The following is a 26403-nucleotide window of genomic DNA, read 5'->3' on the forward strand; positions in this document are numbered from 1 at the left end:
GCTGCCAAGCCATTTATCCCCCATTCAGTATTTGTGCATTTGGTTTTTCTTCCCTAAGTGTAGCTCCTTACATTTGTCTTTGTTGAATTTCATTTTGTTGCCTGTAGCCCACTTCTCCAATCTATCAAGATCTCTCTGAATTTTAGCTCTATCTTGCAAAGCATTGGCAAACTCTCCCTCCCCCCGGCGGTGTGTCATCTGCAAATTTGGTCAGTATGCTCTCTGTTCCTACATCCAGGTCACTAAAAAGGATCTTAAACACCACCAGACCAACAACAGATCCCTACGGAACCCCACTTGAGACCTCCTTCCCATCTGACATCATTCCATTAATAGTTACTCTTTGTTTGCAGTTGTTTAACCAATTATGCATCCACCTAATGGTAGGTCTGCTCAGCCCACATTTCTCCAGCTTAGCTATCAGATTGCCATGCGGGACTGCAGGGGAGGGATAGCTCAGTGGTTTGAGCATTGGCCTGCTAAACCCAGGGTTGTGAGTTCAATCCTTGAGGGGGCCATTTAGGGATCTGGGGTGAAAATTTGGAATTGGTCCTGCTTTGAGCAGGGGGTTAGACTAGATGATCTCCTGATGTTCCATGACTGTCAAAAGCCTTGTTGAAATCCAGGTTCAATGCATTGCCCCATCCACCAAATCACTTACCCGCTCAAAGAAAGAAAATCAAGCTAGTTTGGCATTATTTGTTCTTAATAAATTCATGCTGGCTGCTAGTAATTACCCCTTCATCATCCAGGTATTCACAAATGGAATGTTTTATACATTGCTCTAGTAGCTTCCCAGGCATTGAAGTCGGGCTGACTGGCCTTTTCTTTGTTATTATTGATAATTCTACAAATTCCATCTCCTAATCGACCAAGCTATTGTCAGGATCCTTTTTGTTCCTAATGTGCATTAAAAACTCCTTATTAAACTTAACTTTCTGGATGTAGATTTTGCCTTGTGTCCCGTGGCTTCCCTTGTCAATTTCTACAGTTCCTACCTTCTGATTTATATTCGTTATTATCAACTTTCCCTTTCTTCCATTTGTTATATACTATTTATTTATTTTTTTAATAACTGTCTTCACTTCCCCTCTAAACCAGCTCAGTTTTTTAACCAATATGGCCGTCTTTATCAGTTGTGGGATTGTGACTTTACTGCATCTAATAAAATGTTCTTAAACAATTCCCAATTATCATTCACATTTTTCTGATTAAATTCTTCCTCCCAACTGATTTGGCTCATTGTTTTCAGCTTTGAGAAACTGGCCCTTTTAAAGCACCACATACGTATATCACTAGTCTGGACTTTATTTGCATACTATAAATGTGATCAAGGCATGATCCTGTGATGATTCTCAGGGTACCCAGGACAGTGAGTCACCTTGTTAGCCCCTGCTTCCACTCTGAAGAAGTCCTGCCTGTGCCTGGCTGAGTGTCAGCTCTCTAACAACACCTGCCTTTCAGCCACTCAAACATTCTTCTCTGGGCTATGCCAGCCCTGTCTTCGCCTTGCAGGTTAACTATAGATGTACCCCAGTCCCTGAGCCCCCTTGACACATTCTCCTGTGATATCCAGTCCCTGTCACTGGCTACTCACAGAAATGCCAGGTTTGCTATCCCTAACAGGACAATGCACACACAAGCTTGTTTGAATCAACTCAGGATCAGCTCCTGTATAACACCACAGCACTGAGATATATTAATAGTGAAAACAACCATAACTCTATTATAAAAGATTACTGAGATAGTGAATAAGGATAATGGAAACAGAAAAGTTACATATACAACATCAATAGTCACCTTCTAGAGACTAAACTTAACTTTACCAGGCTAATCACCTGTCAGCTGTCCATTCTCACCCAAAGCCTGCTTGCAGTGATTCTAACCCTGGCTGCTTGATTACTTCCTCAGGCGCAGGATAAAAAAGAGGTGTCCTTTTGACTTCTGCTTCTATCCCCCAAGTTCATTGTTGGCCCCCAAAGGCAGAATGATGCCCTGCCCCAGGGTTTATTCTCTGGTGTGCTGATTTTATTTTGACTTCACATCCTCATGTTGACTTCTTATGCAAACAGGGCTTCCGTTGTGCTGGGCTACAATGCGTAATTGACATGTGAACTGAGGCAGGCAGGTGACCATACATCCTCTGGCTGGCAAAAACCTGCTTGTCGACCCTGCCTTAGACACAGACTTTGAAATTAATACAAATACACAATTCCTTAAATATCAACCATATATACATCTCACTGATTATGAGGCTCAGTATGTCATAAGCTTTCATTAGAGACCTCCCATGATATCAGTTTTGGATAAATGCCATGAAAACAGTGCACTAGGTTTAGTGAGTTTGTCAGGCCTGTTAGGAGCTGCTGAACAGCACCTGGCACCAATGAGCACCAAACATGGCGATTTGCATTGTTCTTTGGTGTAGTTGCTGCACTCCTGTCATAAATATAACGGGGAGGGTGACCACCTTTCTGTATACAGTGCTATAAAATCCCTCCTGGCCAGAGGAAAAATCCTTTCACCTGTAAAGCGTTAAGAAGCTAAGGTAACCTCGCTGGCACCTGACCCAAAATGACCAATGAGGAGACAAGATACTTTCAAATCTGGAGAGGGGGGACAAAGGGTTTTGTTCGTCTGTGGGATAGCTTTGCCGGGAACAGATCAGGAATGCAGCCTTCCAACTCCTCTAAAGTTAGTAAGTAATCTAGCTAGAAAATGCATTAGATTTTCTTTTATTTAAGGGCTTGTAAAATTCGCTGTGCTTGAGGGAATATGTATTCCTGTTTTTGTGTCTTTTTGTAATTTAAGATTTTGCCTAGCGGGATTCTCTATGTTCTCAATCTGATTACCCTGTAAAGTATTTACCATCCTGATTTTACAGAGGTGATTCTTTTACCTTTTCTTTAAATAAAATTCTTTTAAGAACCTGATTGATTTTTCATTGTTCTTAAGATACAAGGGTTTGGGTCTGTGTTCACCGTTACCAATTGGTGAGGATATTATTATCAAGCCTTCCCCAGGAAAGGGGTCTAGGGCTTGGGGGGATATTTTGGGGGAAGACGTCTCCAAGTGGTCTCTTTCCCTGTTCTTTGTTTAAAACTCTTAGTGGTGGCAGCGTACTGTTCAAGGACAAGGCAAAGTTTGTACCTTGGGAAAGTTTTTAACCTAAGCTGGTAAGAATAAGCTTATGGGGTCTTTCATGCAGGTCCCCACATCTGTACCCTAGAGTTCAGAGTGGGGAAGGAACCTTGACATGGTGGCAGAGCGGTGGGTTCATTGAACCAGAAGCACAGTAGGATTTTAAAAGGACAATTTTTTTTCCCTTTGGGCTGCTTGGAAGCAGGTTTTAAGCTGAAAGCAGTTAGAGTTTTTTCTGTCTCTGCCTGGGGGACAGAGCAGCTCCATAATAAAAGGATTTTTCTGTAGGCTGAGAACAGGTATCAGGTTACAGCACAGCAAAATTTTGCAAGCCAGTTTTTTTTTTTCTTTCTAACTCTCAGGTATAGCTAGGTTAAACACAGAGAGGTTAGGATGACAGAATGAAATGTCCAACAGAAACTGGAATTAGCCAGATTGGAAGCTGAGGAACGACAGAAGGAACATGAAAGGTGGGTAGAACTCAGACAGATGGAGACTGATGCACAAGCAGCCAAAGAAAAAGCCAGGGTGGACGCAGAAGAAGCTGCCCACAAGAGAGCTATGGAGGCAAAAGAAAAAGAAATGGAGGCAAAGGAAAAAGAAATGGAGGAGAGGGAAAAAGAGAGGACGCATGCACTGGAGATAGAGAAGGCAAAGGCTCAGCAGAATATACCGAATAACCCTAACAATCCTTCCCCAACAATCCACAAATGGGAGTGACTATGTCCACAGTATGATGAATCCAGTGATATTGCTGAATATTTTTTCACCTTTGAGAGACTGTGCACTCTCCATCAAATTCCTGAAGCTCACAAGATGACCACATTGGTCGTAAAATTGACTGGAAGAGCTCTGGACATATCCAATAAGATGCCTATTGAGGAGGTTTCTGACTATAATAATTTCAAGGATTTGGTTTTAAAACAATTTCAAGTTACACCTGAAACTTTCAGAGTAAAATTTATAGCCCTTAAGAGAGGACCTGGACTAAGTAATGTGGCTTATGTAAACTGGATGACAGATCTGTTTGATAAATGGCTCAAAGGACGGGATGTAACTAGCTTTGGAGGAATGCAGGATTTGATGATACAGGAGCAATTCCTGAATATGTCCAAGGAGGAAATAAAACAGTGTTTATGGGATAAGAAAATGGACTCAGCAGGAAGTCTTGCTTCTTATGCTGATCAATATGAGCAGTCCCAAACCACTAGATAGGCAGGGCAAACCGGAACAAAACAGGTGGAGGGAGGAGAGAGGAACAACCCTGGTCGCAGTTGGAGCGGATACCAGAAGAGACACCTTCAGACCACACCCTACTACTGGGGGCAGCCCAAGGCCTCAACTACACCCCAAGGAACACTCCAGACACCTTATTGTCCCACCACACTGTCCTCCAGCAACCCACCTCACCCCAGTGACCAGGCAGCTGGGCGATGTTTTAAATGTAATGAGCTGAGGCATATAAAGGCCAACTGCCCCAAGAACCCCCACAGATTACAGTTCATTGCACTGGGGTCCCACCAAAGGTCCTCAGGCCCAGATCAGAGAATCATAGAATATCAGGGTTGGAAGGGACCTCAGGAGGTCATTTAGTCCAATCTCCTGCTCAAAGCGGGATCAATTCCAAATTTTTACCCCAGATCCCTAAATGGCCCCCTCAAGGATTGAACTCATAACCCTGAGTTTAGCAGGCTAATGCTCAAACCACTGAGCTATCCCTCCCCCCCAACTGTGCATGGGGTGGAGGCCAAGGCAGAAGCTGACCCTAGCAGTTTCCCTCGGTCCACACGGGGAAAAGAAGTGGACGGTGACGTTTATGCCAGACCCCGAGCGCTACATGGAGTGAGAGCCTGGGAACTCAGGGCTCAGGTTCTCCTCTGGGGTGTTTACCCACTGGCCATCCTCAGAACACCAGTTGCCAAGGTGCGAGTCACAAGGCAGACTCTGGTAGGTCTCTGACGCAGCTGGTGACTCGGGGTTCTCCATGCTCCTGATGCTTTGGAATGAGCCGGTCAAGGCATCTGCACACAAGTCTGCATGGGCCAGTGGGGTGTTTGTCCCTGGCCCGTCGCTGACACACAGATTGAGCTTTGCAATCAGTGGCTTCCCGATATTTACTGACTGGCTCTCCTCTATGAAGTCATCGAGTCCTTGGTATTGGTACTGCAGGCAGACGGTGAAGACCAGTTCCTTCTGCAACGACGCCACGAACTGTGGTTACCACAGGTGGGCCTGTGACTGGACCGTGTGACACTGTTATCACCTTAAGACATCTACATCACTCCCCACTGCCCTTTCCTTAACCACCAGCCACAAGGTCACAAGGTCCATGCTGGTCCGTTGACTCCTGATGGTGCCAACTCCATCCTGCTGGGACTCTGTTCCGGGGGCTCAGCACCAGTCAGGATGAATCTGTGGGGAAGGCACTGGCCTGGGAACCCAGAGACCTGGGTCAAATTAGCTCTGCCACAGACCCTTGGCAAATCACTTCACCTCTCTCCCCCTTGGTTCTCCAGCTATACAATGGGGATGCTACTGCCTTTGTCTGGCTCCTGTTGGCGTGTGTCTGTGAGCAGGGACTGTCTGTGCATTGCCCAGGAAATGGGGCCCTCTGTCAGCTGGCGACTCTAGGTGCCACTAGATAATAACTTGGGTGTTACTTGAGGGATGCATTGGCTCCATTCACTATAACATTCAGTAGTAGCATGGGGAGCTCCTGCCCGCTGAGGCTGCTATTCATTATGTGCGTTGCCAGGGCGCCTAGGAGCCCCAGTCCCAGACCAGGACCCCGCTGCACTAGGCGCTGTACAAACACAGAACAAACAGTCCCTGCCCCAAAGGTAACAGTCACTCACTCCAGCAAAGCCCAGCAATCCTTCCCCAGGGGGTCCAGCCCTGGAGTGCCCTGTTGAGAAGGATCCGAACCCCAGTGTCAGGGCGCAGGAGCCCCCCGAAGGCAGTGGAGTGAGCCAGCCCATGTACACTAGAGCTTCATTTGGCCTCCTTCTGCATGTTCAGGGTCATTATTTTTTCCCCACCTTTAGCCCCTGTTGGCCCTGCGGAAGCTGTGCAGCCAAAGGAGAGGGAGCTGGAGTCCATTCCACCTTGGGTGTGGTTACACAGCCAGCGGTCTCACCAGGACCAGCACCGACAGGGCGGGGCAGCACTTACCCTCAGTTTCTGCAGGCTGCAGAGGCGGCTGTAGAGGCAGCAATCGGGGAAACTGAGGCTCCAGGCCAAGGCGAGGCTGCTCCCCATTTCCTCTGGGCTCTCCTTGTTGGTGAATTTCAAATCCACGTCCAGCTCCTGCCAGAGACAACACTGTCATCAAAGGCAGCCAAGGCACAAGAGGGCATCAGGCTCTGGGGAACCGCCCGCCCCATGTGGTCCGACATCATGAGTCAGCGCCCCCGAAATCATGAGATTTTTAAAATAATAATGGGGGGGGTCTGGTTCATTGCTTTCCGTGCTCAGAGCCTTTAAGGGTCACGTTTTCACTGCGGCCAGGAGGGATAGACGTGTCCTCGCTTGCCAAATGAAGAGTGAGCTTCCTGCATCTTCACATGACTCCAGGAGCTGGGGCTCAAGGAACACACCCAATGCCAGTGCCTCGCAATGAAATCGTGAGAGTTGGCAACACTGGCACTGATGTCGTGCCTGTAAGAGGCAGCTGCCTTGAAGGGAGGCTGCGAGCACAGCACAGCCTCTTTCTGTGTTCAGTCCAGAAGGGGGGGTCAGCAAGGAATGCTGGGAAAGGTGGGACTATATAAGGCAAGCTTCTTGTTCCCTCTGGGGAGACCAGGGAGGGGGTGATGAGCTGAGCGGTAGGGCCCTGCCTGTCAGCCTGACCCCCTTCCTCTGTGGTGCGCCTTCCTCTGCCCTCTCTCCTCGTACGGTGTCAGGCGTGAAGGCAGAATTCCAAAGGCCAGTTAGGCGCTAAGTGGGAGCCGTGTCAGGGACTGCAAACTGTGGCTGGCTCCTGCCACAGGGGCAGTTTCTTTGTACCGTCCCCTTGTTTGACATCCCTGCATGACCTTCTGGGGTCTCCCCGGTGTCCTGTAGAGCAGGAGTAGGAGCCGGGACACTTGGTCCGGCAGTACCTCTCCAACTGGGCTGCCCTGCAGCTGGGACTTTGCTGCTTGAGCCACTCTCTGGAGCGAAGGGGAAACGCCCCCGTGGGAATGGGCCTAGCCGAGCGCTTGCTCTCACATCCCCGTTGTTCACAGCGCTGAACCCCCAACCCTGCGGTTATCCCGAGCCAGGTCTCTGAGCCAGGCAGGCTCTGGCACTGGGCCTCTCACCTCCGGGACATCTGTGAGTTTTGCTTCACATCGTGTGATCTCCTGTGGCATCTCGACGATGCGGGTGTAAATGATCAAGATGTTGGAGAACTCAGCTGCGAAACCCAGCTGTACCCGAGCCCCGCAGTCGAACTGGAGGTATCGGCTTTCGGGAAGCACTGCAAACAAAGAAATGGGGCCGTGATACGCATGTGTGTGTCACTGCCACCCACTGGTCAGAATGAGAACCGCTCAGCCATGTGTCCTGGGCCCTCTTCTACTAACACTATTAATGGAGATTCTCCTTCAGCTCACATGGCAGGGGCCTGCGCTTTGGGAGCGGAGGAGGCTCTGGGTCCTGTCCCCAGGGTCAGTGTGGAGCTCCCTGATGGCAGCTGCTTTGTGACACTAAGACCATCCCAGCAGTGCTTGTCCTGATCAGAGCTGGGCCAATAGCAGCAAAGCCATTTGCAGAAGTTTGACGAGATCTAGGCTTCCTGCTGGGCCCAGCTGTGCGCCCCTCGTGCTCTGGCTCTCCATGGTTGGCTGCACTGACGGCACTCTGCCCACTCCCGTGCTTTCTGGGTAACTGCATTGCAATGCCTGCTCCATAGGCTGAGACCTCCCCGAGTCACTGCAATCCCTGGGGGCTCCCTGAGTAACCCCCTTCCCCCCAACTCCAGGACAGGCCTCTCTCACTGTCTGCCTCTCACCACTGCTCTGTCAGCAGGGATGACGGGGCCATGATGCTCACCATGGGCCTTGGCCCATTGCAGGTTCCTGACAGAGATCTCCTCTGGGCCCTCAGATGGTTTAATTGGATCGGTGAGGGCTCGTCGCTCGGACAGGTTACTCCGCAGCTCCAGCGCTTGCCTGCCCTTCGTGATCTCCAGGGTTCCCATGTCTGGAAGACACAACCAGGGCCAGGCAAACGACTTCAGCACAGTGGTGAGTCAGCTGCTCGCAGACAGTCCTGAGGTGTGATGGGCTGGCCTGGAAGAGCCATTCTACCCTCGCCCCTGGATAACCCACCTTCCGCCACCTTGTCCAGCAGCACCGTGATCTTCTCCTCCTCCAGCAGCCATCGCTTCAGGAAGCTGACGAAGATGCCGTTGAACAGCTCCCCTTGGCTCAGCTCGTAGGCCTCTGCGTCCACACATCTGAGAGGGGCACGGAAGAGAGCTAAGGCCTGGAGCTCCTTCATAGGAGGGGTGAAGACTCTTCTACACCCAACTGCTCCCTTTCTCCCGCTCAGCACAGAATGTACTGAGACTTTGCTCCTGGGAACCTGGCCTCAACAGCAGCTGGCTTGATTCAGACTCCTGAGGAAGCTTCGGGTTCAGGCAGGATGGCTCACCAGAGACGGGCCGGAACCAAGACCCTGGCTCCAGACACCCTTACAACCTGGGGAAGTTCAGGTTTGGGTCTGGGCCTAGGGCCTATCAAGGCAGCCCAATAGCTAAGATGAGGGGGGAAGAGAGTTTGGATCCTCTTGTGTTCTAAAGCTGGGTTTTTCACAGGGCTGCAGGGACTTTGCTGCCCTTGTGGTTCAATGGGAACCAGAGCCTTGCTTCTCGTGGAGCCCCCGACCCCGGAGCCGGCCCCTTGCTTTGCTCTCCAAGGCCAGTCTGAGAGGGGATTCCCCCTGCTCTCCACTCCTGCAGAGCCTGCTCAGGACACAGCTCCCCACCACGAGAGCTCAGCAGGCCTGAGAGACAGATGTACCTACCCCCCCAAAGCAGCAGCAGCCCCAGAAAGTTGCCCCCTCCCCTCAAGTTACAGAGGGGAGAAGTTCTGGCTTGGGACAGAGACGTGGAGCTGAACAAAATACACAGCACATGCAGCTGGGGGGAAGTGCTGTTTGGAGAACGAAGCCCAGGACTGGGAGGCAGGACACTTGGGTTCTCTGTCCAGCTTGGCATGGATTAGCCATGTGGGCGGTGGAATGCCAGCTTGGCTTGCTGTGCCTCAGTTTCCACATCTCTAAATGGGGGATGATAACTCTACCTTCTTCAAAGAGGACTGTGATGCGTAATGAATTAAAAGTGCTCTGCCACAGTCCCTTAGCACCTTCCAGCCAAGGAGCTCAAAGCAGGTGGCCAAGAATTGTTACGGCCACATTATAGATGGGGGAAGGAGCCTGAGGCACAGAGCAGGGACCTGACATGCCCAAGCTGCTGCAGAATGGGGTACCGAACCCAGCTCTTTTGACACTGACTCCCTGTGCTCTAACCTCTAGACCAGGCTGCCTCTTGGAGAGCTTGGGGTGAGAGGCAATATGGAGGTATGCTGCATTATTGCCCTTTCTCCCAGGAGGCCCATGCAGGACACATCCCTGCTAGCAGCTCTCCAAAAGCAGAGTGACTGGTGGGTTCAGTTCCCTGTAATGGACCCTGCGCCCGTTCCCCCACTCAAGCCCCAGGAGGACACAGATGAGGAGTGACTGTGGCCAGCAGGAGGTGATAGGGAGCACCTACGTGGCGTAGCCGAAGACGATGTTGGCCGTGACCTGCAGCGCCCCCACCTGTGGGATGATGTCATCGTTCAGGTTCCTGGAAAGAAATGGAAGCACCTCATGAGGGGCATGAAACCTACACAGTCCATGGTCGCTCTGGACCTCTGGGCTTGGGCCATGCCAATGGGCTCTGATCAGAAGAGCAGAGGAAAGTTTCATGCTATTCAGCCTGAGCCTTGCCTATCAGTGAGCTCTGGGAGGTAGTGGACTAGTCCCTCAGGTGGGAGCCCTGTTGCTTGGGCCCCCCAGGCCCAGACAGGACAAAGCCCTGCAAAACATGCTGTAAGGAACAAACATGGACTGGGCTGGAAACAATGCAAGCCCGATGGATTGGTTAGCATGAAGCCACTGTGCCAACACAAGGAGACACCAACTGGCAGCAGTGCAGTACTCCTAGCTGGGGAAGACCTGTTAGATCGGCCAACGAGCGGGATACTAAAAGCGGGCGCCTAGATCTAAATCTGTCTGCGCCTGGAGGCTACAGTGTCTTTACTTGGTTGAATAGTGTCATTTGCCAGTGATGGCGCAACATGGCACTTGCCAGCTTAGCAGCAGTCAGGCTGCACAGGTTCAATGGCCAAGAGTATTTAGCTGCTCAGTGCCCTACAGCAGGTGACTGGCATGCCCTTGCAGCACATCTGTGTGGGCTGGGAGCCCAGGCAGCCGCCAACGGGACACTGGGCTAGAGGACAGAGTATCTGGAGAAGAACTCTGGCCCCCTGGCTGTGGATTTGTTGCTGTTCTCCTTTCCACAGGGGTTCCCCTGGGGATGGCTGCTCTCCGGGGAAGCACTGGAGTTAGTTCTGACAAGGGACCTCTCTCTCTCTCTGTCCGGCATCCCCTTTCAGGAGTAATCACAGCTGGTTTCACTGGGCAGTGGGGCGATGCATGTTCTTGCGTGCGCCTGGGTAGGAACCCCTGGGTACACACAGGCCCGCAGGCAGCTACGTGTGCACATGGACACACATGGTGTGCATGACCTCAGTGTGTGTGGCTATAATATTTCACACCTGGTAGTGTGGTCACACGTGTGCTTGCACCAGTGTCTGTATATGTGAGAGTGTTGGTGTTTCGGCAAGCCAAGGGACTGCTTTCACACGCCCGTGCTGCGTACGTCCCTTGCACTTACACAGTACCTTCCAGCCAAGGCCCTCAAAGCAGGCAGCCAAGAACTGTGCCCCCTCTGCGTCCGCGGGAGGGGAGAGCGTATGCACTGTGCCGAGTGCCGCATCCTGGCCCTGCCGCGCCTGGGCGGCTGGCTCTGGTGTGCTCACCTCTTGCGGCACATGTCCAGCAGGAAGATGTTGAGGCCGGTTTGCCGCTGCTGCATGCTTTGCAGCACACTCTGCACGCACAAGCAGTGCTGCGAGGTGTAGGATCTTGGCGCATCAATAGGAACCATAAAGCTGTTTCCAAAGTTCTCGTAGCCATGGCCAGCGTAGTAGAGCAAACCTGGGGGAGGGAGAGCAGGAGCAGAGCACGTCAACCTGCACCGGTCTGTGCTGCTCTCACACCTTCTCCGTCTCTGCCACCCTGCTAATGCTGGCCTTGCAGCCCACTGCATCCAGGGCTGCAAAGTCCATTCCAGGGGGGCTCAGGTTCTCCTCCTCCTTCCCACTCATTTCTCCGTCTGATCTACACACAACCCTCCTCAGCTCGCCATGTTCCTCCCGCCCATCCCTGGGGACATACTGACTGGAGTTCCCTCTCCTGCTTGCGGCAATGGACTGTGGGATCCTCTCTTGGCCAGACTGTAGGAGGAGAAGCCCAGAAATGTCCTGCCTTAGGCCTTCAGCAGGATCCAGGTTCTGGCTATGCCACCCCGCCAAAGCCTGCTAATCCAAACCCTGTCCTTAATGACTGAGCCTTCACAGCTCGGCCTCACCCAGCATGCTGGGCCTGATCTCCGGGCAGCTCCCACTGAGCTGCTAACAATCCAGCCTCCAGGGCCCCATGCTTGGCTTCTCCCACAGGCATCCGTGTGCTCTCTCCTGTCCCGAGGGGGAGGCACCCAGACAGAATCCTCCAGCCATCCCTTGGTCCCTCCAAGTCCCTCCTCACCCCCGTGTCTGCTGGGGCACTTTCCTGTGGGCATCTCCTAGGTTGCTACTGTGGCCACTGCACCTGTCGAGCTAGGGGATACCCAGCTCCTGTTACATTTGTCTTCCTGTCGCCCCATCCCTCCCTCCTGCTCACTCACTTCTCCTTATGGCCCCATTACCTTCCTGTCATTCAGACCGTAAGCTCCGCGCCCTCTGTATGTCTGTACAGCGCCCAGCACTGGCCCAGGCACCATCTCCATTGACATGTTTAATAATAACGCTGAGTTATCGTGACGCTGGTCCCTGGGCTGCATGGCATGCTGAACAGGTACAGTGGGCCAGGCTAGTGCTGAGCATTAGTGAGAGCAAGGAAGGGCATTCACCAGTGCTCCTTGCTACCCCATGGTGAGTCTGTGACCACCACCGGGCTGTTACCAATCCCACACCTCCCAGACAGTCTAAAGTTGGTGACAATCACTCAGTGCTAACTCCCTTCTGGCACTTGGACAAGTGAATGAGGGTGATTACGAGAAATGATACAACTATCTAAAATACACCCGCTCTATCACACCGTATCACCTTCTGCTTTTATTGCCTGAGCCCTCGAGATGCTGCCCAACCTCCCAGCCACAAGAAGGGTAGGAAACGGGTGCCTCCACCGAGGGGGTAACATTTTTTAAGTTTAAAATTGGGGAAAACTTTGAAATGTTCATGAAAACCTTCCTGTGTATTTACTGGTGAAGAAGTCCTGCCCTTCCCAGCCTGCACTAGTCTGCCCAGAGGGGCCGGGGCCCTGGAAGGAAATGGCCTATTCCAGCGTAGACCAATGTACACCACACAGACATCCCCTCCTCCAGTAAAGAAGGGGTTCTCCTACCCCTACCCAGCAACATAGGGAGCTCCCTCTGTACCGTACACTCCTTTGTCCAAGAGGAGAAGGAACTCGTTGACGGCCATCTGCATCTCGTCCTTGCTCAGGTCCAGCAGGGAGACCACCTTGAAATCCAGCTGGCGCAGCAGGTTGGTCAGTTCATGGACGTCCACCATGGGTGCTTTCAGATGCTTGTGATGCAGGTAGTTCATGTTGCCCATCAGGAGGGCCACTTTGTCTGTGGCTGCCCCAGGAGAAGGACAAGAGGAACACGTGAAGGGCATGGGGAGGGAACGAGGGGAACCCTCCTGGGCCCTTTGGATGAACCTTCATCCTCTCCCTGCTTCTATCTCCCCTTCACACTCAGCACCACCCCAGACAGCTTCTTGCCCCACCTGCTGTGGATGGCTCTCTAGAGCAGGGATGTAACTAGTCAGACCCAAGTTTTAGCCCTGGGCCTAAACCTCTACTCCAAACGAAGGCAGAGTCCTCTCTCCAGCTGGCTCATCCCTCCAGACAAGCCTTTGGCTCTCCCTTGAAGGCCACGCTTTGCCTAAAATAGCCAGCATGCTGCCCTCGCTGCCTGCCAGTGGGTTCCAGGTCTGCGGTGGGGGTGGTGCATCTTTGGGGCAGTAGGACATGCTGCAAAGCCGTGGAGGAGGTGGGAGATGGACAGAGCCCTGGAGATTGCATTGCCAGGCCAATCCTAGGGCTGGTCTGATGGCTCTTCTCCATCTCTCACGTCCACGGGCAGGGCTGGATCCACATTGGTTCAATGTCCAATCCACGGGGAGGAGCCCGCGTGAGGATGGCTCAGCTGACCTGGTTGTGGGAGACATGTTTCTCCACAGGCCAGCTGAGACAGGGGCTGGCTGGGAGAACAGTCTGGAATGGGTCCCTGCATTGGCACCCGGGAGGAGGATGCACGTATGAAGCGGGGAAGGCCGAGAGCTGTATCTCTCGATCCATTTCTAAGCGGAGGTCTGGCCTGGGGATTTGGATGCAGCCTCTTACCGTACAGCTGGCTGGGGCCGCTGTGCTCTGGAGCACTCCCTGGAAAGAATGGGACACATGATCACCTCTCTGAGCGCAACACAGGCACCATGGCTGGTAGCCCCTGCCCCTCTTGGCAGGGTGGGAACCCTAGCAACACAACACAAGTCCCAGGAGCTCCCTTGCCCATGGAGAGATGCTGAGAGCAGCACTCCCCTGGGCCGTAGGGCCGGCACTCGGCCCCCAGCAGCCAGCTAAGCTGGGTGAGGACAAAGAAGAAGTCCAGTCCACTAACTAGCACATGTAAAAGCCACGCCTGCCATGACAATGCCTAACCTGCCCCAGAGGAGCTGTGTTCAGATAGGAGCTCCTAGGTCCGGGTGGGACCCACGTGGGCCTCACCTACCTGTGTCCTCCTCCCGCCAGGAGCCTCCGGAGGCAAACAGCTGTGGGCCTGGAACAAAACAAAGGGTGAAGCAGTGAGGCTGGTGAGATGAGCAGGGCTGCCTGTGAGCATCCGCCTGCTGACTGGGGCCACAGACGCCCGAGATCATTCATGCCACAGTCCTTGCCCCAAGCCCCGTCCTCCCTGTAGGGCTGGCAGACAGGCACAGGAAGCACCATAAGGAGGCGCTGTGGTCTCTTCCCCCAACCCCAGGCCTCGGCGAGGCTTGGTGGGACCGCTCCCCGCACAACTCCTCCAGAAAGGTATTAGAGGCAGGAATGCTCAGGGTGGGCAGGTGGTGCCCTCTGACCCTGGCCATGCCGGGGTGGGAACTCCAGGCCAACATGGCAGAGGATTATTTTAATAAGGGTCTCCAACTCCTCCCCCACCCCCGCTTGCAGTCTAGCCAGGACGCAGCTGGGGCCCATCCATTTAACAATATGAGCAAGCCAGTGTGGTCGTGACCCCCAGTACCTGTTCATGAGACCCCTGCTGAGCTCCCTGGGTTTAAAAGGCAGCCTAGGCCCATCACTGTGATATCAAGCACCTTCCCCCGCTGCACCAAGCCATGTGACTAGCATGTAACCCACATGATTATCTGATTTTCACATAGGACTGACCACATCACTTCACAGCCTGCCCAGCAGCCTCAGAGCTCTCCTGCAGGGATTGCTGAGGACTTGTTAAACAGGCAACAAACCTGGAGTGCAAAGGGCAGGGTGGTGGGATGGGGACTGCCTGCAGGCTCAGTGTGCCAAGGGTCCAACACGCGAGCAAAATGTTGCTTCTCTTCTCTAGCGGTTGGTCAACAGAGGGTAACAGCCTACTACTGCTACCCGTGCACGGAGTTGCTCCTTTAGCTCGAGTAATGGAGGACTGAGCTTTGGTTCTGAAGGCCCCGTTCCAAGCCTGCCAATGGCCTGCGGTGGGGGTGGCTACAGATCCCGAGTCCTGACACGAGTCCTCACCAATCTCCACCTCTGTGGCCTGGCTCCACAGCTCCTGGAAGAGGTTAAATACCTTGCAGGCATAGCGGCCTCTCTCTGCAGTTGTCACCAGCTTCACCTGCAGCGAGGGGAAAGGAAGAGGCAAGTTCCAGCTGGTGGACCCTGCACTCTGGGCTAGAGCCCCCAGGAATCTGCCTTTGGTGAGCTGGGGACTGCGGGCACTGAATGCAATAGAAGGTGCCTGGGTGGGCTAGGCCTGGAGAGCTGAACCGGGGATTACCCCTCGCTCACTGTCCTGCACTGCAGATCCCCCCCACCTTGGGCTGCTGAGCCCACAGCACCTTACCGAGAGTCTGCAACCCATTACAGGCCTCCTGCCCAGCCTGCAGCCCTTGCCCAGACCCCAAGGGAGGGTACCTGGAGGTGGGAGTTCCGCGCCCCCTCAATCGGACTCCCGTTTCGGAACCACTGGTACTGGGGTGGTGGGTTCCCGATGGCCACGCACCGCAGCTGGAGGGAGTCCCCTTCGTCCAAGGTGCAGGGCTGGGGCTGACAGAGGATCTGCAGTCCCACCATTGTCGGGCAATAGCCGCTCGCTGGAGGGGGGTGGAGAACAGAGCACTAGCCTGGGCAGGACAACTCAGGCACAGGAGTCCTCATGTGGGACCAGGCCCCGGGGCAGGCTCAAGCAGGGGCAGCCAAGGCTGCAGTCCTGCAGCAGGTGGGCAATACAGAGGCACAGCCAGTGGAGACTGTATATCCCAGCAGGCACTGCCCCATCTCAGCCTGAGCAGCAGCGCACTCCGTCACACCAGAGCCCAGATCGCCCTCTGCTCACAGCACCAGTTGGGGCATTGACCAGACTGTCCGGCCCCTCCAGTTAATCATCATAACAGCAATCCTGAGCCCTTATCTAGCACTTTATATCCACAGAGCTCACGGTGCTTTACGAATTGAGGGCAGGAGCCCCCCAATGGCCTACAGATGGGGACACTGAGGCACAGAGGCAAAGTCACCCAGCAGGCCACTAGTAGAGCCAGGAATAGCATCCAGGACTCCTAAGTCCCAGTCCAGTGCACTAGACCACACTGCCTTCCCCAGCTGTAATACACTGGCAGGAAGGCCTGGTGACCCCAGCCTGTTAGGCAGTCTGTTTAAGGGCTGGGATCATATACACAGCTCCCACAGAAGTCAATGGGAGTTCGGCATGCGAAAGGACTGCAGGACAGGACACAGCTGGTACCACTGGGCAGCAGGCCCACCCCAGGCACAAGCATGAAACCCACATTGACGGTACACGGCCCTCCCGGTTCGGCCAGGCCCAGAGGGCAGGATCTGCAAGTCAACACAGTGCCGAGACTGGAGCTGTCCCCAGACAGCTCAACTGCCTGGCTGGCCCTGCCAGCTGCTTTCCCTGCCGCTGCTGCAAACAGCCCTGCGACTTGCCCTCCTACCTGAGGCAGGGCTGCTGCTTCGCTTGACCTGGAGCCGGGCCCACCTGGAGAACGTGAAGCTGGCCCTGTGGTTAACACGGCAGATGTACCAGTCCGGGGTCTGCAGAGTAGCTGGGTCAATCACCAGCTCAGGGGAGGTGGCACCGGGCACCTAACAGGCACAAAATAAAACATGCCAGGTTGAAGGGAGCAGAAACCATGCAGCCTCCTGGCACTGCGCCCTCCATCCATCCCCAAGTGTCCCACCCTCCACGGGGGCTGTGCTGGGAGGCTGCATGGTCTAATAATACCACCTAACATTGACACAGAGCTCTGAGCATTGCCTGCACTGTCCAGGCACCAATGAATCCATTGGCTTCAGCTGGAGCTGGGGATGCTTTGCTTGGCCCTTTGTGTCTCAAGCTGGGCCCCCCCAAATTTGACTCGCCCAAGGCCACTCAGTGTGTCAGTGGAACAGCCAGGCCTTGGGACTTGTTTTCCTCCCACCAGACCATGCTGCTGCTGCAGATTTATTGACTGATTAATTTATTAAGCTGGAGATTTTCCCTTTTCCCTCCTCCCTCCCCAAGCCTCACCTCCTGCTTCCCACAGAACCACTGGTAATTGAGTCCCGGGGGCCCCGTCGCCCGGCAGGTGAAAGACGCTGTGGTCCCTTCTGTAACCACCTGAGATTCGGGCTGCACCACGATCCTGATGGACTCTTGGACTGCAAGAGAGGAAAGAACAAACCCCTGGGCAATCAGGCCCCCCCAGGAACATGTCACAGGCCTGGTCTACACTCAGACGTTAACCCAGTTGCGTTGCTCAGGGATGTGAAAAATCCACACGCTGAGCATCACAGTGAAGCCGACCAAACGCCCAACACAGCTAACGCTAAGCCAAGGGGAGAATTCTTCCAGCAACACAGCTCCGCCCCTGCGGGAGAGGGATGAGCTCCCCCACGGGAGAACCCCCTGCTGCTGAAGCACTAGAGGGGCTGCAGCGTTTCCGGTGTAGACGCAGCCTCCGGCAAGAATCCGGCTTGTGTGTAAGTTGCCGTAGTTTTAGATAGTTCCCATTACACTCCCCTCACACAATTTCCCTTCACCTGTAAATTCCTGGGGCCCCCACTCCAACCACCATCAGGAGTCCTGGCTCCCAGCTCTGGCCATCAGCTCACACTCTCTGGAACCCAGCCATTCTGCCTTGCTGCTCCCTGCTCCAACAGAGCCCTCCCACACCTTCCCACAGCGGGGCTTAGAACCCAGGAGTCCTGACCGCCAGTGACAGCCACCAGACCCCACTCCCATCCTAGAGCGGGGAGCAGAACCCCCAGACCCAGCCACCAGACCCCGCTCCCATCCTAGAGCAGGGAGCAGAACCCCCAGACCCAGCCACCAGACCCCACTCCCATCCTAGAGCAGGGAGCAGAACCCCCAGACCCAGCCACCAGACCCCGCTCCCATCCTAGAGCAGGGAGCAGAACCCCCAGACCCAGCCACCAGACCCCACTCCCATCCTCGAGCGGGGAGCAGAACCCCCAGACCCAGCCACCAGACCCCACTCCCATCCTCGAGCGGGGAGCAGAACCCCCAGACCCAGCCACCAGACCCCGCTCCCATCCTAGAGCAGGGAGCAGAACCCCACACCCTGACCCCCAGACCCAGCCACCAGACCCCACGCCCACCCTAGAGCAGGAGAAGAACCCCTGCTCCCTGACGCCCAGACCCAGCCACCAAGCCTCACTCTCACCCTAGAGCCGGGAGCAGAACCCCAGCATCTTGACCCCCAGTCCCTGCTCCAACCACCAGCCCGTACCGACACTGGAGAGAAACTGGAAGGCCTCGGTGTGTCCCATCTTATCCAGGCAGCAGAGCAGGTACTTGAGGGTGCAGTCCCGCTCTGACAGCAGCTGCAGGAGGCATTGGCTGGGGCTCCCGCAGGGCTCCAGGACCTTCAGGGAACACATCTCCAGCTCCTCCTCGCTGGGAACCCACAGCAAACACAAACCAACATTAACCCTTTCAATCCTGTGGCTGGGAGACAGCCTCAGCTTCTGAGTGGGAGGCCGCGTGGTCTGGTGGAGAGGGCGGGGAATGGGGATGCAGGAGACCCAGGTGTCAGCTCAGCCTGGATCTGCCCTGCGGGATGGCCTGTGTCTCAGGGATAATGATCCCAACCCACCTGGAGATCTACGCAGGAGATGTGCTACAGCCGGGGAAATGTTCCCGGGTAGGGGATCCAGGCTGAGACACCCACCATCCTTAGAGCACCTGGGGGCCCTTTCTCTTCACCCCCGACTTCCATTCACTGGCACAGCCATGACCATCAGATCCTGCGCCGACACCCCCCACAGCCTGCACTGGGACACCCCACCCCCTACACCCCCCACAGCCTGCCCTGGGACACCCCACCCCCTACACCCCCCACAGCCTGCCCTGGGACACCCCACCCCCTACACCCCCTACAGCCTGCCCTGGGACACCCCACCCCCTACACCCGCCACAGCCTGCCCTGGGACACCCCACCCCCTACACCCGCCACAGCCTGCACCGGGACACCCCACCCCCTACACCCGCCACAGCCTGCCCTGGGACACCCCACCCCCTACACCCGCCACAGCCTGCCCTGGGACACCCCACCCCCTACACCCGCCACAGCCTGCCCTGGGACACCCCACCCCCTACACCCCCCACAGCCTGCCCTGGGACACCCCACCCCCTACACCCCCCACAGCCTGCCCTGGGACACCCCACCCCCTACACCCCCTACAGCCTGCCCTGGGACACCCCACCCCCTACACCCGCCACAGCCTGCACTGGGACACCCCACCCCCTACACCCCCCACAGCCTGCCCTGGGACACCCCACCCCCTACACCCGCCACAGCCTGCCCTGGGACACCCCACCCCCTACACCCCCTACAGCCTGCCCTGGGACACCCCACCCCCTACACCCGCCACAGCCTGCACTGGGACACCCCACCCCCTACACCCCCCACAGCCTGCCCTGGGACACCCCACCCCTACACCCCCCACAGCCTGCACTGGGACACCCCACCCCCGACACGCCCCACAGCCTGCCCTGGGACAGCACACACCTTACACTCCCTACAGCCATACCCCCCTACACCCGCCACAGCCTGAACGGGGACACCCCACCCCCTACACCCCCCACAGCCTGAACGGGGACAGCACACACCCTCCACTGGGACAGGAAACACTCTGCACATACCCCACAGCCTGCCCTGTGACATCTCCACACATATGGGGCCTACACTGGGACAGCTCTCTCTTTCTCTCTCTCTCTCTCACACACCCACACACACAGAGTGTGACCACTCATACCCAGGAGCATCACCCACACCCCCCCCCGCGTCTGCACGTACACACACGCGTGTGCACTCCCCACACCAGCCCCCGCTGCACACAAGCACATGCTCTGGGAGCGGCTGGCGAGGCCGCTGCACTGACATGTCGCCCGCGGACGCGCTGCCCGGATCGGTGCCCGAAGCCTGTTCTGCCCCCACACTTCCTCCACCTGCATTTGAAGCGTTTCTCGGCACCGGCGATTTCAGCCAGTTTCCTCCAGCCCCGGCTGCAGTTGTCCAGGAGCTCACAGAGCCTGGCCAAGGCACCTTCTCCCAGGGTGCCGAGGGGCACGCTCCCGTCAGCCATTGACCCGCCTGGCCCCTTCCTTCTGCCTCAAGCCCTGGGAGGTGGCAGGTGGCCTGTTCCCCGCTGATCCCGAACCAGCATCCACCTGGGCACAGAAAACACAGCCAGCGTTGGCGGAGAATCATTCTGAGGAGGGCAACACAGCCAACGGCTCCTGAATAGCTCCTGTTTGAACTGAGAGCAGGGGGCAAAATAGCTAGGCATCTCCCACGGGCAGCCGCCCTCCCTGGCCTGACACCCATCCCTGCTCCCACAAATCGCCCATCAAAGTGCCCCTCAGGAGTGCTGGCTGTTTGGAGCAGCAGCTCCCTATCCCGTAGCCCGGGGGCCAGCAAGGGGGGAGAGTCAGGCAAGCCTGCAACCGGGAAGTGCCAACAGGGCGGCAGCGCGGGTTAGGAGGCTGAACCCACAGCCCATTCTGCTGGGGTACAACCCCCCCTCCTTTGTCCCCCACCCCCAAAGGAATGATCAACAGGCAACAAAATAATCTGACTGAACATGAGGTCCACGGCCACTTACTACCTGCTCTGGAAGGCCATGACAGCTAAAATGCCAAACTCCTCCTAGCTGGTACATTCAGTAGACACAGAAGTTATCAAAAAGAAAAGGAGTACTTGTGGCATCTTAGAGACTAACCAATTTATTTGAGCATGAGCTTTCTTGAGCTACAGCTCACTTCATCGGATGCATACCGTGGAAACTGCAGCAGACTTTATATATACACAGAGAATATGAAACAATACCTCCTCCCACCCCACTGTCCTGCTGGTAATAGCTTATCTAAAGTAATCATCAGGTTAGGCCATTTCCAGCACAAATCCAGGTTTTCTCACCCTCCACCCCCCCCACACAAATTCACTCTCCTGCTGGTGATAGCCCATCCAAAGTGACAACTCTTTACACAATGTGCATGATAATCAAGTTAGGCCATTTCCTGCACAAATCCAGGTTCTCTCACTCCCTCACCCCCCTCCAAAAACCCACCCCCATACACACACAAACTCACTCTCCTGCTGGTAATAGCTGGAGCTATTACCAGCAGGAGAGTGAGTTTGTGTGTGAATGGGGGTGGGTTTTTGGAGGGGGGTGAGGGAGTGAGAGAACCTGGATTTGTGCAGGAAATGGCCTAACTTGATTATCATGCACATTGTGTAAAGAGTTGTCACTTTGGATGGGCTATCACCAGCAGGAGAGTGAATTTGTGTGGGGGGGTGGAGGGTGAGAAAACCTGGATTTGTGCTGGAAATGGCCTAACCTGATGATTACTTTAGATAAGCTATTACCAGCAGGACAGTGGGGTGGGAGGAGGTATTGTTTCATATTCTCTGTGTATATATAAAGTCTGCTGCAGTTTCCACGGTATGCATCCGATGAAGTGAGCTGTAGCTCACGAAAGCTCATGCTCAAATAAATTGGTTAGTCTCTAAGGTGCCACAAGTACTCCTTTTCTTTTTGCGAATACAGACTAACACGGCTGTTACTCTGAAACCAGAAGTTATCAAAGGATCTCTAGCTACTTTAGCACAAAACACTCTAGCACAAAATAAGCCGAAACCCAAGGAGTTTCAAGCCCTCTGATGGGGCCGTAGGGCGCAGGCCAGAAGACAGAGTACGTCCACACGGCAAGAGCTCAAAGCCTGGGTCTGAAGACTTGGGCACGTGGGGCTTAAGCTCTGGTGCTAGACAGAAACCACCCGTAACTCTTTCTGGGGGGAAAGGCACAATTTAAAGGTTTGGGGGGGCATGTGACGGTGTCACATCTGGTCCCTTTCCCACTCCCCCTGCGCCCCCCCAGACTCCTCCAAGCTGGCACCACCTTGTCCCCACCCACGCCCCTCACAGCTCCTTCCCCGCTTCCTTCTCCCGGGCTGGAGCTGCTCCGGACACCGACTGCTGAGCTGCGGGCAAGGAAGGGAACGGGACTCAGTGGGCTTCCCCACGCCCCGCCTTTCTTCCCTGCTCTGGGGCCTCCTAGTGAGGCTGGGGGCTGGTGCCTTTCCCAGGCACATCCCCCTCAGCTGTGTTCAGCCCGACTCCCACCCTGGCCGAAATCTCATGGGGCACATGACTCCGCCCCCGCCCCCATAGTCCCCCCCTTCTGTGTGTAGCCATTCAGGCTCAGTCCAAGGCCAAACAGCTGATTTTAGCACCACAGACTCGCTGCCCTGGGTTGTAAAAGGCGTGTAGATGTTCCCTAGGGCTGGCGCTCTGCACACTTTATGGGGAGAAGGGGAACAGCCCTCTCTAGTTAGCCTCCTGGATGCATCTTGCTTACGCAGAATTCCCTCTACTGCCCTTGGACGCTCTGGTTGGAACTGATTTCTGTTCTGACTGTGTCAATGACAATAGATTAGTATTGAACCCTCCAAAGTGCTGATGATTTGGCCAGAATATGCCCAGGGTGGGGTCACCTGGCCCGAGGGGCGAGGAGACCGTGGTTTGGAATGAAATCCTCCTCAGAGAAGAGGAAATCTTGGAGCAAAGACCGGATGGATCACTGCAAGGAGCTGGGGTTCTAGCTTCTACTCAAGGGTCTTGTTTTGCTCTGGGTTCCCCACGTGGCAGTTTGGTTCCTGTGTGGAGTGAACCTGTGGGGCTGGAGCAGTGGGGGAGATAATCATGCAGAGCTGGCGTTGTAGCCATCAGCAGCAGTGGAACGTGGCTGAGATCTCTGTCAGCCCACGGCACCCTGTTCGCCACGCCCGCCAGAGTTGACTTCCCAGGATCCTGGGCCAGCAGGACCGGAGCTGATATTGCAGAGCTGGGCCGGGTAGCTGCACGGTTCTCTTTGGGCGGGAGCAGACCAGCAGATGAGAACCTCAAGAGGGCTTTAGGGGGGTGGGGCATGTGGACAGCCTGGGATCTGTCTTCACTGCACAGTGAACTCGAGTTAGCCTTGCTCGCATGAGAGCAGCTCCACTGTGGAATCCCACCTGCTGTGTCCACACTGGGTGTGGCCCTCCTCGGGCGTGACAGAAGGCCTTGGCGCTGCAGTAAGTGGAAATTCGTTTGTCCTTTCTGGACTTGCTGGTGCGGCAGGGGTGGAATTGTGGAAAAGTGTTGGAGGATGAGCAGCAGTCCAGTGGAGCAAGCCTGCCACCATGCTGCGCAGCTCGTTAGCCTGTGCTCTGGAGGGGGCAGAGCAGTCAGCTGGTGTAAACAGCATCGTCACAGCAGTGAAGGGTTTTGTGGGACTCCAGCGAGGGGTGACGCTGGAAGTGTAACTCGAGGTAACTCTGCCAGGAAGACCAGCCAGTGGAGTCCTGGGTCTCTGCCCGTGAGGCCATCCAGACACCTGATGCCTGGTTTAGGTGGCTCAGGTTCTTACAGGTAAATCTAGACCTGGGTTATCATGGTTCTTTGGACTGGTTTCTCCCCGATGAAAAGCTCTTCGTGTTCCAAGGGCGCTGAGCGCTGGCGAGGGGGAAGAGCCCCCTCTAAAGGGGACCCAGGAGGGGTTATTTTAATTTCCCAGAGCCAGAAGTAGGAGCCCAGACCTGGGTGGAGGCTTGAGCTGGAGTCTGATTTGTTTTAGGCAAAGGGCCCCAGACAGAGTGATCCTGCCCCTGGGACCTGGTAGATGGGTTTCAGCGGGGTTTAAGGCAGGGGGGATACAGTAATGTACTAATAGCCGCCTCCCAGGCCTGGGTGGGAGAGCGCCTGGGAAAGACACGTGGGCATTGGCCTCAGTGTTGGCATCAGGATTGGAATTCGGCTCTGTGACAGAATGACGTACCCCTGTACTCACACCTGACACACTATTGTAATAATCTTTGTACAAAGTACTCCTTGTGAGATATCATTTGAAAACTCATAATTTGTTGATCAGTAACGTCCTGATAAAACCTGTGTGGTAACCTTGTATGTGAAGCCACTGTGTGGCTTTATTAAAACATGTTCCAAACTGAGGGTGGCAAACAAGCCTGTCCTAAACAAAGGAATGTGTCCTCTGCTTAATTTGCATTTAAGCAGTAAACAGAGTCATCACCTGGAAGGGAAACAAAGGAAGCTTAAATAGATGAGGAAAAAGCAGCAGGGAACATCCTTCCATGCAGACTCTTTTCCTTCTAGTGCCCACCTGGAAATGTTTTTCAAGAGGAGGACTGAAACTATAGAAAGGAAAGACAAAAACCCCACCGGTCCCCTCTTTCTCTCTCCCTGCCCATCAGATTCACTGCACCTGAAGCAACAAAGGAAGCCTTCATTGGATTCTGGGAGAAGGGGTCCTAACCTACAGGGTTTGGTCAGTAAGACTGCTGAAAGTATATGATAAGAAACTTTGCTTGAATCTGATAGAGTTTGTTAAGTTCGGCATTAGGAAATGTCTTAACTCTATTGTTCTTGTAAGCATTTCTGACTTTTTTGCCTCATTACTTGTACTCATTGAAAATGGCTCTCTTTGTAATTAATAAACTTGTTTTACTCTTTTATCTAACCCAGTGTGTTTAAATTAAAGTGTCTGACAAACTCCATTGGGGGTGGCAAGTTGTGTGCATATTATTTCTATTAAAGAAATAGACTTAATGTAGCTTGTATTGTCCAGGAGAGGACATACATTACTGAGGGACCGTCTAAGACTTGGGGTGTTTTGGTGTCACCCTGCAATATAACCCAGGCTGGTGAGAGCAGGGTGTGTAACCTCAGTGTGGCTGGCAGGCTGCAGTTGCATAAAGACACACAGGGTGTGGCTTGCATGCTGGAAGCTGTTTGTGAGTGGCCCAGGTGGAAGCCACTTCAGCAAGGCATCGTAAGGCACCAAGGTTGCAGGACCAGGACGACTGAGCTGCTCATTAGTCTGGATTGTACTGTGGTATGTCACAGGCTCCCCGTCCCGTGCTCTGACCCCTAGGCTGCACTGTCTCGGCCTCAGCCTCTGAGTCTCGTGTTAAGACTGAATACGTGGAGACTGAATGTGGGGCAGGGGCTGGGGCTGGGATTTTTCAGACTCCTGCTAGAGGTGTTGTAAGCCTGGCTGACCTCTAAGGGTCGGGGGGTTACTGCCGGGAACCCTCCCCCCGTTCCAGTTTCCTCCAGCCCTGGAGCTCCTCTCTGTTATTTTCCTCCATTGCAATGTTATCGTAGCGACCCAAGTGGGGAGCTGCCCTGCCTTGATCCTGGTAAGGGGGGAGCTGAGCAACCTCTTATTGGCTCCATCTCATGCAGCTCTAATAGCAGGACCCGCAGTGCCTGAGAAAGAGTGACCCGCCCAAGGTCACACAGGAACTCTCTGGCAGGGCTGGGAATAGAACCCAGGAGTCCTGCCCCCTCATTGCCTTAACCACAGGCATGTCCTTTCTCTCCTGCGACCAGCCTGCTGGCACTGCGAGGGAGGCTGCGCCCCTCCCTTTTGGATTTACCAGCCTAGGGCCTGATCCTCAAAGAGGCTGATGGCAATGGAGCTGAGGGTGCCGGATGCTTGGAAGGGTGGAATTAAGGCTTTGCAGACACGGCCTGCGCAGGGTGGGCACAGGGGAGATTGCTGGGGCCAAGCGGTGAATGGGAAGAGGCACGCAGGGAGGGGAGCATGGGAGGAAGTGGAGGGGAGGGCTGAAGTCTGAGCAGCAAGGAGTCGGCAACAGTGTACTCACCCCTGGCAGAGCAGAGACACCTTCGGAGACAGCCGGGATGCTGGAGAAGCCCACCTGCTCCTGCCAGCGCTGCTCAGAGCCTGGAGATGGCAGCCCTCCGCACGCCCGTCCACGGAGACTGCCTGCGCCCCAGCTGTGCAGAGCCGTGTCACCGAGCTCTGAAGCCCACGCACAGGAAATGAGGGTTAAAAACAAAAGTCCCCCCACGCTGCAGTACACGGCACTTCTGCTTTTGTGAGCAGCTTCCTGAGCCCTAACTGCAGCCGTGCTGGGGCCCAGCTCACACCCAGCATAGACCCCTCTGCTCCCACAGCGCTGCCCCTGAGGTGGGGCTGGCCTGCATGGCCATCGCCCAGCCCAGCGCACACAGCTGAGCCCTGGGAACCAGACACTGGCCTTCAAATGGAACCAGCTAAAACAGGAAGCTCTACCCTGACACCCAGGGCCCCAGGCAACTCCATCATGCGTGTGC

The 26403-nt window shown here is 54.9% G+C and overlaps 1 protein-coding gene across 1 annotated transcript; it reads right to left on the bottom strand.

The window, feature by feature from the left end:
• Positions 1–646: 646 nt before the first annotated feature.
• Positions 647–26022, bottom strand: LOC144257430 (mucosa-associated lymphoid tissue lymphoma translocation protein 1-like). Its single transcript, XM_077805378.1, has 17 exons — positions 25932–26022; positions 20207–20428; positions 18486–18652; positions 17264–17394; positions 16689–16839; positions 15652–15830; positions 15256–15352; positions 14249–14296; positions 13864–13902; positions 12890–13093; positions 11211–11388; positions 9899–9973; positions 8454–8581; positions 8176–8325; positions 7443–7600; positions 6313–6447; positions 647–5334 (listed from the first exon to the last, which is right to left on the bottom strand). Exons 2-17 carry the CDS (start codon positions 20341–20343, stop codon positions 4975–4977), a joined length of 2337 nt encoding a protein of 778 aa, XP_077661504.1. The 5' UTR covers positions 20344–20428; positions 25932–26022; the 3' UTR covers positions 647–4974.
• Between the last annotated feature and the right edge of the window lie 381 nt (positions 26023–26403).

Source organism: Eretmochelys imbricata, chromosome 25, assembly GCF_965152235.1.
Source record: "Eretmochelys imbricata isolate rEreImb1 chromosome 25, rEreImb1.hap1, whole genome shotgun sequence".
Taxonomy (NCBI): domain Eukaryota; kingdom Metazoa; phylum Chordata; order Testudines; family Cheloniidae; genus Eretmochelys; species Eretmochelys imbricata.